The sequence below is a fragment of the Amphiura filiformis genome, chromosome 5 (genome assembly GCF_039555335.1).
Source record: "Amphiura filiformis chromosome 5, Afil_fr2py, whole genome shotgun sequence".
NCBI classification, from domain to species: Eukaryota; Metazoa; Echinodermata; class Ophiuroidea; order Amphilepidida; family Amphiuridae; genus Amphiura; species Amphiura filiformis.
This window is the reverse complement of record NC_092632.1, coordinates 21604590-21618155: the sequence shown is the minus strand read 5'-3', so window position 1 is coordinate 21618155 and position 13566 is coordinate 21604590. Positions and strand designations below refer to the sequence as shown.

Genomic DNA, 13566 nt, shown 5'->3' with positions numbered 1-13566 from the left:
TTACTGCTCTACCACTTACAAGTTCCAGCAAACGAGAGAAAAGTGGTAGCCATTGATAAAATAAATTTAGTTTCTGTTTAAAACAGAAACTATGTTTATTTTGCAAGTGTTTGTATTGTGAAGGTTGTTTTACTTTTACCTTCACATCGGTTCAAGACAGAAGTGTCCTTTAACCTGAAAAAAAAAGCCTTACCTTGTCATTTATCTTTCTCAAAGATAAAACACAATGACGCTGAAACTTGATCGTGATTTACAAATTGCATGGCTAGTTTTGCAATATCGACAACAGCAAAATCACGAAGCCCAATTTTTTCTAACCAATGCAGTGATTCAACTTTTATTTACCACTTTTGTGCAAGATAAAGGAAAAAACTTTCACTTCTCAAAATAACAATTCTCGATTTACAACCTATAACTCTGTTTTCGAAATTAGCTCACAGAAAATGTCCAGTTACCAAAAGGTGACAACCTACATTTGCAGTTAAAGACTTGAAAAATTCAACGAAGGAAATTGAATGTTCAGTAAAAAGTGCCAATAAATGAAACCCAATGGTCTTAGTTCATTACCAATGAACTGCCTGCCTCTGGTTTTTAAAACTCACTTTAATCTCCACTCATGTGTATATTTATATTTATTTGTATTAGTAATAAACTTTCCCAAAAAGATGAATGAACTTTAAATTGAAAAAAAATTGCAATACAAACATGTATTGTGATTACGGTATATTAATTTCATTCATACACAAATTCAATTCATATTGAAAGACTACACCCTGATTAATCGACTATAAGCTTGATAGAACAGCTGTTTTTGTTCGAAACCAATGCATTAATTTTACCATAATGTGCACACACACAATGAAGTGACCAATTAAGCACAAAAATTGCGCCTCTAAAAACTTCATAAATAGATAAATACTTGTGGATTGTTAGCGCACGTCACACACGTTGCTCCGGGGTTACCATGGTTAATGAAAACTGAAAATCATGTTTTAGTACAATGTATTTTTTACGGGCCACTGAGTATTGTTATCAATCCCTAGTTTGTTAAGTACATGTACGGACATGTTGTGTTGACACTAATGAAAAGCTATTAATCTAAAGCTGCCATGAGCTAGTTTTTGTATACACCACATAGGACACATTAGACACACAAGTGTAAATAAAGTGGTGATGTGCAGTGAGCAGCTATTTGACTCATCACTCAAATTGCATACACTTTCCAAAAACTTGAGGATGAGATCTAGAATCAACCGCTGAAAATGTCACGTTTCACCAGTGAATCAAAACAAGAGAAATTGATTGCTCATTTCTGTAAAAAGAATAGAGATTGGGGAACTAGCTTGAAATATGAAATGGAATAAAAAGGAGATTGATATTTTATATGATACTGATAGTCTGATATAGCACTTTGAATTATTGTTTTGCATTTGATGATCATGTTAAAAAGGATCCTTTTACAACCATTCTGGAGAATGGAAATTGCTGATCCTTTGAAACATTATTATACACATAAAACTATTACAAGGTATAGTACGACCTATTTGCTCAAAAAAAATCCTGACATGTGTAACTAATTATATTTCAAATTATTTTATAATACTACTAGACTGTTACATGAGAAACGTTCAAGTACACATTAAATCATGACCCACTTTCACAGGTGAGCAATAAAGTTTTAATTATGAATTGTTGGAAATGAGACAGATGTTAATTATATAATTTCTCCATAGCTTCTAATTACTTGATTGCATGCCAATTGACCATATACCATCAACTGTTATCTGTATAATAGTATTGTAATGAACATCAAGCTTGTATGGTCTAATTCATTGTGAGCACGCGTATGCTGTTTTCAAGTAATTTCCTACGCATTAACACAGCCTGACGATGTATTTTTAAATCAAAATGACCAGAATCTAGTAACAAATGGGTTACAACAAACAAAAACAATGAAACATCCCATCTTTCAATTCCGGATAGTACATTTACTCTCACACTCATTCATACTTAATATTTATGTTGTATACAAGAAAATTACATCATATATAATCAGTTTGAACTATTAAGCTAGATTTAATACTCCCACAGAACTTGGCCAATGTGTTCACAGAGACAATTGCTTTATATTTCTAAACTTCAGTTACTACATTTTAAGGGTTTTTCCCTAGCAAATTTATGTCAAAATCAGCATCACTATTATTCTACAGTCATTACTTACATTTTGGTAAGTTCTTCTTGCTTTATCTTGGTTTTTTGTAGGATTTTGTTTGGACCGTGTGTTATTTTGGTCCACTTTTTGGTACACATTTCAAAGATCTATTGAGCAGCATGTTTAAAATTCTGGTGTGTCTCCAATCTTGAGTATTCCATTTGCAATTTGATCATACAATGCAACGGAATGTGTAGACGGAAAATTTACAAGAATCAGCTTTGATTGCGGCAAATTAGCTTGCAAGAATATTTTTGGAAATAATTTGTTTCCCCATTGTGAACTTACCTCCTGGTTATTGTCCATCTTCTTAAAATAATGGTGGAGTGGTTTGGGATGCAAAAGCTCAAAAACCATGCAGAAATGTCCAGAAAATGAAAAGATGTTCTGTAAAATAAAACAAAAAGAAATAATTGGTTTAGCTGCCATTACAAATAGTTAGATATTCTGACAAAGTCCGTTGCCAGGTGGTCACAATGTATCCCTCTCCCAATTCACAAAAATGTCCACTTTTGTGAGTTTTTGTAAAAATGTGCCAAAAATTTCTACATTTTGACATTTTCAATGAGAAAGTTTCTGCTGTGAAGAGACCACCCCTGCACGGTTTAAGCCTGTTTTTACATGCAAACTGATTTTTGTCTGAATAGGTCCGGTTTTCATTAAGTTCCCACCAATCCCACTAAAAACTTAAATACCTCCTGATTCCAACTGATCATGTTTATGTCAATATGTAAATCACGATTTTAAATCAGCCTGGTTAAATTGTGATCTATATTTCTTTGCATATTATGACAGGACAAACATAAAGACTGATGAAGCCCAATAAATGCAACCAGTTTATTATTATAAATCTGAAACCCTCCTTGGTGTTCAAGACACATGATACTAATAATGATCTGTAACTGAACAAAACAAGAAGTGGGTGAAAGGAATATTTTGTACAGTTGAAGGGTATGTGAAAAGTGCAATTGACATTTCAACCCACTCCGTCCTGAACAACATTTGTTTTCATTTATAAAGTGTCATACTTAGTTTGCTTCTATAATTTCTTCTGGATTGAAACAAAAATAGAAACTAAAATTATATTCACAACAGAACTATAAACAATAATTTTTCCTGTGCACTGTGAAGTACTGAAAGTACACAATAACTTCATGTCAACAAACAGTTTGATGTGGTTGGGAATCAAAATAATTATAAGGTTTAGGCTGTGGAAAAAATAATTGTTTGGTTATAATATTCCTGCCGCTCGAAAAGTAAGGTCGGTGGGAGGGGTTCCCAAGAATATTTCATTTTAGTTATTTACTTTGCTGCATATCACTGTCTGAGACACCCGTGAGTGTACCAGCATTTGAAATTGTGTTAGTAATAATCTTGGTAAGAATGCTTCCCTGTTTATTTTTAAGGATTTATTTTTATTTGCTTTTAGGTGCTACAAACGGGAAGTTTCCATGTGTACTTCCAGTAGTACTTATTGTTTAAAGTTACTATAATAACATTTCTTCTCTAACATGCATTTATTATTTTGTATGGGTTTTTTAGGCCAGGGCTACAAGATTTCTTGATTCATATGTGCAATGTTTGCAGTAATATGCAGTAACAAAAAACTACTTTTTCTGGTAACCCCCTCCCCCTTCCACCACCATCACCATCATCACCATCACCACCACCAAATGGTTACAATGATCAGAGCATTTTGATAGGAAGGGACAAGAAAAAAATTGAATGAATTTCTTTAGTTTAATTTTAAACATTTGTACTGTCAAGAAATTATTCAGAAGTCATCACAATATGATTATCAAATTATCAAAAATTTAAAAAAACATCATGAATTTCACAATTTGCAATTCATCATTGCAATGAAAGGCTTAGTCTAGACTACTGCATATCAACAAGAACATGTCAACTGCAGATTGATCTTGTCTTTCGAATATAATGAACCAGACTAATTCACAGAAATATATGAACACTGCATGTAACAAGTGCATATGGGCATCTAGATTACACAAATTCCATTGTCCAATTCCAGTCACATTCATCATGTGGCCAAACGATAATTCAACTTGAATGTTGTACTGACACACATCCTACTGGCAAAACAATCGCTGATGACAGAAATTAGTTGAACATACTTGCACACATGACATACACTGCTCACACACCAGACAGCTCAGACACAAATTCAATTCTATAGTTTCAGATGCAGACATCCACAAGTATTCAACAGCCAATTATATGGAATGCCAATCTGTTCAGTCATGATGTGTTAGTATGTACTTTGTCCAGGTTTTTAGTTTGAGTTTGAAGAAGCTATTCATTGATTTATGGTTCGTATTTACATTTCAATCAAGTGATTTTAATCTTACCAATAATCTTAATGTTCCAGAGAAATCATCTGGATCTGCTTTGTTCAACCGTCTAATAGAACTGCTCTCCTGTACAAATATAAACAAAGGTAAGAGAATACTTTAAACTGTCAGGAAAAAAGCAATAAAACCAATAACTGTCGGAAGTGCTCTTTAAAGCAATACCAGAATAAAAAGGGGAGAACACTTGTGCTGACAACATCCAATACTCATTCCCCATTACCTATATCATATAAACGTTAATTTGAGAAAAAAGCTTTAACTAAGTCAATATTATTATTACAGCTTTTTTCTGATAGATAGTAGCCAGGCATGAAGAAGACCCAAGCCCAGGCTGGTCACCTGGTAACATTGATTTTGAAAGAATCTAATCTAAATACATACTATCCAATTACAGGAAAAACAGGCCAGGTAAAATAACACTCACAAAATGACCTACTTCCCTATATGGTTTCTCAAGATATTTTATTAGTCAATGGGCACACAATCTATTTCTTCTTTGATTAAATTAATCCTCATTTTTATCCTGGCTGCTGTTGCCATATATGGAAGTATATCATATGATTGGCTAATTCCATGCTGCTAGCTAATAAGATTGATTTCCTTCTCTTTTTGATAAAAAAGGGACTTAAGGATTAGGACAAAATTGGCTAGTGGTCACAAGTATTAATGTGATATTGTTTTAAATAAAAAAAAACTGGTGTATAGTGTATTCCATTTAGATGAAACTTGATATAATTGTGTCAATAACTTGGCAGGCTCGCTTGTGAGGAACATACAAATAAATTAAGATTGTTGGCACAATAACCCAATATTAGTCTTGGGCTTTTGAATCTTGCTTTTAATGCGATGCTATTTACTTTACCATCAACTTCATTCTTGTACACACTTCTTATCGAATCTGGTATAAAAAGTGAAGAGTTTAAGACTAAAATATGTCCTGAATCAATGTTTTAAATTAAATAACTGGTGAAACTATATCCATCTTTAAGTCAGGCTTCAATTAAGCTATCAAAAATCAATTACAATCATGCTTCAACAAAATATCCTCAAGTAGATCTGGTTTTGTTTCATACAAGTACCAGTACTAGGTTATTAAATCTGTAAGTACTTGAAAGAGTTAACTTGTATTGTAATGTTCTTTGGTAGACTTTGCTTAAAGGAGTGTTTCGTGATCCCAGCATCCTCTTTTTATGACATTTTTCAGTAGATATCCACGAAAAAAGCTTATTTGTGACCCCTCGGCACAACTGAGCCCGGATGTCGCCAGTGCCACTATTGAGATATGCTCCATCGAACTTAACAATAAACAATAGGAAACAAAGGATTTATTGACTGTTTTATTGATTTTTCACTACTTAAATGTCAAGTACTATAGACATGATATACATCATTTTAAAGCTAATTTCAAGCAGAATATTTTGGTTAAATATCTCAAAAATGATGATTGGCGACTTCAGGGCTCAGTTGTGCCGAGGGGTCACATTTCGAAAAATTTCAGTTGATTCTGATTTTGCGTTTGCGAGTTATGCATTACACTGCTCCATAGACAATGTGTTGTAATTTCGTTCTGGTATACCAGAACAAAATTCAATTTTCACAATATCTTTGCTAAACAAATTTATCTGCAAGAAATATTTTGCACATGAACATTATGTTGCCAGAGGTTTCCAGTGATATAAAAATCTCAACTTTTTTTGAGAAAAGTGGGGAGATGATGTTGTGGATCACGAAAATTAATGCCCTTTTAAGTGAGTGACTTTTTTTATGGATCAGTAATGAAGTAATGATATAAAACACCACAACACACAAAACAGGTATCAAAGCTCACACTTACATGTGTGAAGAATAATTTTAAACAAATTAAAAACATAAATAAAACAAAAATATTTTAATTAATTAATCCATTAACTGTGTCTACTCAATTAAGGCATCGGTGAATGACTGAATACAATGCCACATTTTTTTAATGTTCTAATTATGGCAAGTGCATGTTTAGTTCAGTGTGTAATTGTTTGCTATCTACTAAAGATAGCAAACATAATACCTAAGAGGAAGAAGGGCCCATCTCCACCCTTTTACAAAAATGAGTTAGGCCCAGCATTATTTATAATTATATTGCCAGCAAACTGTTCTTCCTTGTGTGAAAGAAGGGCCCAAATCCACTCCTAAATATTCTTCCAAGTACACATAATCATGGTTTGAATGGAAGAAATGCCCAACTCCATGGAGTTGGGCCTTTCTTCCATAAATATTGGGTTAAAGAGGAGTTTTGTTTATCCATGAAATCTGCTTATCAATCATTGCAATATAATTTTTTTTCTTGTTAACATTATAACATGATGCTTCTAGTGCAATTAACAGATAATTACCCAATTTCTGAAGCTATTTATAACACATGTGTTTACGGAACTAGCACTTGCATTATATTATTGGAAGAAGGCCCCAACTCCGACTTGTATTCATGTATTAAAAGGTCCCCTGAAGATGAAACATATTTGTGTCTCTAAAACTTTAACAAATATCAAGTTCATAATATCTCAGTTGATCGAGTTGGGCCCTTCTTCCTCTCAGGTATTCATTTGTTTCAGTGAAAAATATGACTATCTACTGAAGATAGCAAACCTGTGTAAAGTCAGATGAGTTTAGACAAAACATATAGCTGTATTTTGAAGATAACATGACTTTAGCCTAATTTACTTGATAATCAGTTTGTAATTGAAATTGTACAGGCCTCAAGAATTCTTTTTTAATTTACAATATGGCACTTCAATTATGGTGTTACAAGTTTCATGAAACTTGTGTGAAGTTCAACGTCTCTTTCTGAGATCCATTCCAGTTAACAATGAGGAAATACCTTATGGCAGGAAGAAAAGAGCTCAATTACTTCTTGCACATTCAACTTTGGCTATTTTTGGCATTAATGATTGAATAAGATGACATGAAAACAGGATTTATTGATAGGCATTAAGATTTTGTCCACTCAATCGTAAGAACAATACATAAAGCCTTTCTAACTCTGGTTATCAGGTCTGATCCATTTATCAATTCTGACTTAAAAAGTTCAGAATTTTGCCCGTGATATTCCTTACCTGATATCCTAGGCGATAATAGTTGACGTTAAGTACTTTGATAGCAACTTTGTCTTGATCCGGACGGAAGGTATCCTGGGCACAAATGGTGATGGAGGAGACGCCACTACCAATGGTTTCCATGAAACGGTACCTCCTTGCAAGTAAAGGCACTTCAATGTACAAAATAGCAAGAAAACAAGTTATCTAACTAATCTAATTATTACTGTGTTACAGATTGTCATTGTAAGCTAACCCGAAACAATTACAATAAACATGATTAGATGATTATGATGATTGTTACATAAATATCATATTATTATTTGTTGCAACTTTAAGTCTTTTGATTTTCAAGTTTGAACTACAGACCCCAAAATGACCTTGGACATTTTTTGCCTTGCTTACAGTGGCTGTTCCCACCAAATTTTCATGAACTTGCAACAATCTATGGCGATTTGACTTTGGATGACCCAAAAATGACCTTGAATATGTGACATGATCAAGGGGAATGAGTCACATGTCGACCTTGGTCGAAAATGAGTTTTACATATATGTTTCTAATGAGAACATTTAGAGCATTCAGAAACGGAAAACCCCAAGTTGATACGACTTTCCTTTGCAAAGTGACGTCACTCTATCAATCACTGAAAACAATAGAAAACAAAGAATTTTAACACTTTCTTTGCCAATATCTTAATATCAATGTTAGCGACATCCGACTCATTCCCCTTGAACGTATCACATATATATGCTATTATGTTATCTAAAAGACTCAAAAAGAAAGTAAGAAAGATTTGGACCCCTTAAATTAAAGGTTTGCATTTTGTAGGGCTTAAATGGTCCCCTTTCTCAATCTCAGCACCATCGCTGCTGGGGTATTCTACAATTTTCCACCCCTGAATGTCCAGGGATATCCCTCAAAACATTAACAAACCAATTATGGCAGTCCTGTCATCGCATTAATATTACAGATGTACCATGACCTAGTTCATCATATCTACAACTATATTCATTAAACACACTTCATACACTCCTATATCAAAGCAGCCAATCAGAAAAGCTGTTAGAAAAGTACGAAACATGCATTGATTGTGTATATTGTGCACTCAGCGTACTACGGCGCAATGTTTCAGCAGCGTTAAATCACGTAGGATTGATTCATTTTTGGCGGGTTGATGAATTTATATTTGGTTCTGTTTTCCAACATTTTTAGTGATATAAAAAAAGTAAAAATCACACGTTTTTTTCTTCTCGTGTATGAAATAGATTAATAAACTTGTATTACTTATAGGGAGAGAAATTAGACAAAATAATGCATGTGCGCTGATGTTGATGCGTCTAATGCACGAGCCCTGAAGGGGGGAGTGCATTAGACGCATCAACATCAGCGCAAGTGCATTATTTTGTCTAATTTCTCGTTCATTAACCTATAACTAGTCAACTTCTAATGCTTAATTACAATTTTAGGTTTTCCTCAACACCCAAGAATGTAATTTAGAATTTCCAATTCAAAAACAACTCTTTAACTGTATCTAACTGATATCATGTATAGTCTCTATCACTTGCACCTGTACTTGACCTAGAATACAAATGTAGTATATTTTGTTTAAATCATCCAAGGACATTCAGTGATTAAAAAAAGTTTGCCTTGAAGTTAAAATAATATTAATATAAATGTTAGGAAACTTCAGTCTCAGACCTTGAAAACTATAACTCCAAATCATTAGGCTGAAAAATATGTGTTATGTCTCAAAGCCCCATGTGTGTTGGTGTTTTATAGCGCGTCCATTTATGCTGAAACAGCAATTTCATTTTTTATCCAATTCCTTTTTTTTTTGGCTGCAAAATCATGAAATTCTAAGAAATATTTTGAAGAAAATTTGTTTAGGTATATGCATTAAAACAATAGATATTTGTAATTCAATTGTGTAAATGAACCAACCACAATTTTATGCTGTGTACTTTTGAACACTTGCAAATGACATATTAATTCAAAATTAAGTTGTAAAAAATCTTAAAAAGAAACACCAAAAAAATCCATTCTTCATTCGTTTTTAAAACTGCCACCGGCTTTGAGACATAACGTTTATTTTTTTAGCCTTATGTCAAATGAAAACCACCTAATATACTAAATATCAAACTGTACCTCAATCAAGATACTTACTGTTAGCTTTAGGACAAAACACTCCATTCTCATCTGTAAAGTCATTTGTATCTAAAACAGTAATATTTAAAAAAAATAGAAACATCACAGTTTTTCGATGCAAGGTGTCGATTGGGATGCTTCCACCATGTAGTGATTTAAATTCAGAAAAAGACCTGGACTGTGAAAAGGATAGGTTATAGTTGGACATCTTGTAGGCAATGTTCTGTTGCAGTTGCAACAAACACACAGGCAAATAGCTGTTGGATCTACAGGGTGTATCAAAATGAATTGGTACCCATCAACTTTGTCGTCTAATAAAACACCTGCTTCTTCCAAGTTCAACATCAGATCTTCTTGAAATGACTACAATTTATACATTTATGACCTTTTATTACACAAATCCACAAATTAGATAAATGTTATGCTGCATTTGATGGGCGTCTTGGTCATGCTAGCTGGATATTAATGGGTACCAAACTACCAATCATTTTGATACACCCTGTACCACAGCAGCTTACACATTGACATTTCCACTGCAGAAAATGTACAAAAGGAGAACAAAGCTATTCACTTGAGCAGAAAATCAAGGATGATAACTGCAGAAAGAACTGAAAACTGTCTGTCACAATCGAAAATGCGGGTACCATAAGCTAACCTTAACATGACTATTGTACGTCCAGCAAATATTCCACATTATCCCTTTCCCATGTACAACAACCTGTTCAACAAGAACAAGAAATTTCTTACCATTATCTAAAACTGGCTCTTGTCTAGTAACTTGTGTGTAAAGACCTTCCAATCCAGCTGTGGCATAGGGCATAACACCTACAACAGGAGGATCCAACCATGTACGCCGATCTTTCTGCCCTCTGTAAAATCATTTCAAATGAAAACTTGCATTAATTCTGAGAAGTACCGATATACAGTGGCATACCAACTAGAAAGGGGCAATTCCCCCTTTGGAATGTCTGTAAAAGTACTGTTTATCAATTAATTATGGGTTAATGAACATGTATTACTTGTTGGGAGAGAAATTAGACAAAATAATGCACAAGCGGCAGAACGTTTTGAATGATCATCGCATATTCCGGGTACTGTAAGAGCCTAGAGGACCCAATGTTGCATTTGGTAGTCTAAGCAAGTCAAAAATAATTGACAGAAATAAGACAAGACAGTACAAGTACAGTCAGAGAATATTTTTGGAATTAGGCCACAGTGGCTGGCATACTATAATACATGTAGGTGCAGCATGTTCTACTTTTCCAAAACTGGCACACCTAATGGAAGTCTATGTGATAAATATAGCTAAGTAGTTGAAATGCATTCTTGAGTCTAACAAGGTGTATAAATATATACAGGCACAAATGCAAGGCTGTAACACCTAACGATAGAGCCTGGCCTACTTCCCATGAAAAATGAAAAAAGTTGTCATTTGATTGTCAGCTGCTGTTGATTGCGTTTCTTTATCATTAGGCAAAAAAAAAAAAAAATTGTTGTGTTGCCCTCAACCGTCCTGCCCTAAATCCTGAAAAATCAGGGTCGCAATTTTTGTTTGTTTTTGGAATGATGATTTTTTACAGATTTGTTCAAAAACTCAATGTTTTTCACTTAAAATTAATATTTTATTGTAAGACTAGTCTTTAATTGTTGTCTAACAGGTATCCAGAAGTCAAAATTGACAAATGTCCCTAATTGAACAAGCATTATTTAATATTTGAGCCTTTGAGGGGATTTTTAAAAACTGAAGGTTTAAAAAAAAAAAAAAAAAAAAAAAAAGAATCCGACCATCCTACCCAAATTTCCCATTTTTCCACTTGAGGGCAACACAACAATATTTTTTTTTTTTTTTGGCCTTATCGTGATCATCACCGCCCATATTTAAAAATAGAAAACAATTGCTTCAAGTCATTCAAATTTGATAAGTGTGAAAAGCAGGTCTCATATTCCACCAGATCAAGGCATCAACTAATTCGTTCACAATCCGCAAAAAAATAAATGCCAATTCACTAACCTTGGCAGACGCATTGGACTATATTGTGCATTTAAGGGCTCAACCGTTAAACGGTATTGGCCTGATATTTGCAATATCGATTTAAAAAAATTCTTCTTTTTCCTTCTTTTTTTTCAATTTTTTTAAAAGTATTCAGCAACTTGGAGAACCAATAGACTAGAGTTGGGCGACCGCAGACTGTCACTTTTTTCAGGCCTTCAAGTTTAGAATTTGGTGGAGCTCCATCAATCACACTCCTGGTTTTGTTGCTCAAAATCACTCAGTGTCCTGTGATTTTTGAGGAGCTCAATTTGGAATCCAACAGGTGATAACGTTACGTACCGCGTCGGTCATGTTGGTGGTTTTTAAGGGGGTAATTTTTGGTTATTTTTGACTTTTTGGATAAATAATCATCATTGGTGTATACCTATAACAAGTCAATTCTCAACTCAAAAATCTATTTTTTTCATCGCCACATCCACCGTTGCCACAGTTTTTCAGAAAAATTAAAACAACAATGAGTCCAACACCACCAATATTTAACTGTTTGAAGCATAATAAAGAAGTACAGAGCCCGTTTTCACAAAATTTGCTCCGTTTTTGTTTTTCAGACGTTTTAAGATCGTGTTTATGCGAAAAGTTCAAAATTTGGCTATTTTTGGAAAAAATCACCATATTTCAAATTTGGAGGGGTTTGTTAACAAAAGGGCTCTGTACTTCTCTAGATCTACTTAAAAAATACACCTTTCTGCCAAGTTTCAAGTCATTTGGACTTACAATGGCTAAAAAAAACCTTACTGTTAAAATTACCATTTTAATAAATTAATAAATTAATGAATACTAGGCGGTTACCCGTATTTCGTGGTTTTCGGCAGTGGTTATTGGCTTTTGCAGATCTCAAAATCAGGGTGTGTCCTTTGGCTGGGATCACTTTCCTCACAGCTGAGCTCAATTGTAGCCTTTTGCAATTTGACCTGACTTTCGCCCTCAATTTGAAATTTGACCTGACCTTTGACCATGGATGACCTAACAAACGCAAACCTGAGCTTCCTTGGCCAAAGTTACACCCACCCACAAAGTTTGAACTCCATCCATTATATGAGCAATTTGAAATTTTTACGTTTTTTCTTAACCGTAGGTCTGACAAAAAGGTCACCGTGGAAACTTTTGTTTGTTAGTCCAAGGTCCACTCACCCACCAAGTTTGAGCTCCATAGGAGCAATTTGAAATTAGACTTCAATTGGACTTGACCCGGTCGTTGACCTTTGACCTTAAAAAATATAAACTGGTTCTTCCTCATACCAAGCTGCACCCACCCACCAAGTTTGAGGAACGTGCAACCCCCAGTCTCCGAGAGAAGATGCGGACAGACACACTGACAGAGATCCGGTGAAGTTACCGTATTGGTCCGAGTATAGTCCCACCTGTTTTTAGGTGAACATTTTTCACAATTGGGGGGTGGGTTTATACTCTAAAGTTTTTTTTTTTTCGGTTTTGGAGTGTCACTGGACCTAGACCTGAATGCTAGGATCATTCATGGTTGACCTAAAAAAAAAATTACAATTTCTGGAATTTTTCGAAAAATGGGGGATGGGACTATACTCGAACGTGGGACTATACTCGGACGAATACGGTAATAGTAAGATACGGACTGATAAAATAGTACGCTTTTTTAATATTCCGATAAGACTTTTTTAATTTTAGAAATATATTCATGAATATTTGAAAGCGTAAAACGGTAAAATAACATATAAATCTTTTCATTATTATTTGTAATTAAT

The 13566-nt window shown here is 34.1% G+C and overlaps 1 protein-coding gene across 1 annotated transcript in view; it reads right to left on the bottom strand.

Moving 5' to 3' along the window:
- Positions 1-13566, bottom strand: part of LOC140152797 (uncharacterized) — a 278471-nt gene that overhangs the window by 259931 nt on the left and 4974 nt on the right. Inside the window, exons 2-6 of the mRNA XM_072175296.1 lie at positions 10543-10664; positions 9814-9864; positions 7671-7822; positions 4579-4647; positions 2501-2599 (exon numbers count right to left, since the gene is read on the bottom strand). Of these exons, the coding sequence (XP_072031397.1) occupies positions 2501-2599; positions 4579-4647; positions 7671-7822; positions 9814-9864; positions 10543-10664 (493 nt within the window). The remainder of the gene's footprint in view (positions 1-2500; positions 2600-4578; positions 4648-7670; positions 7823-9813; positions 9865-10542; positions 10665-13566) is intronic.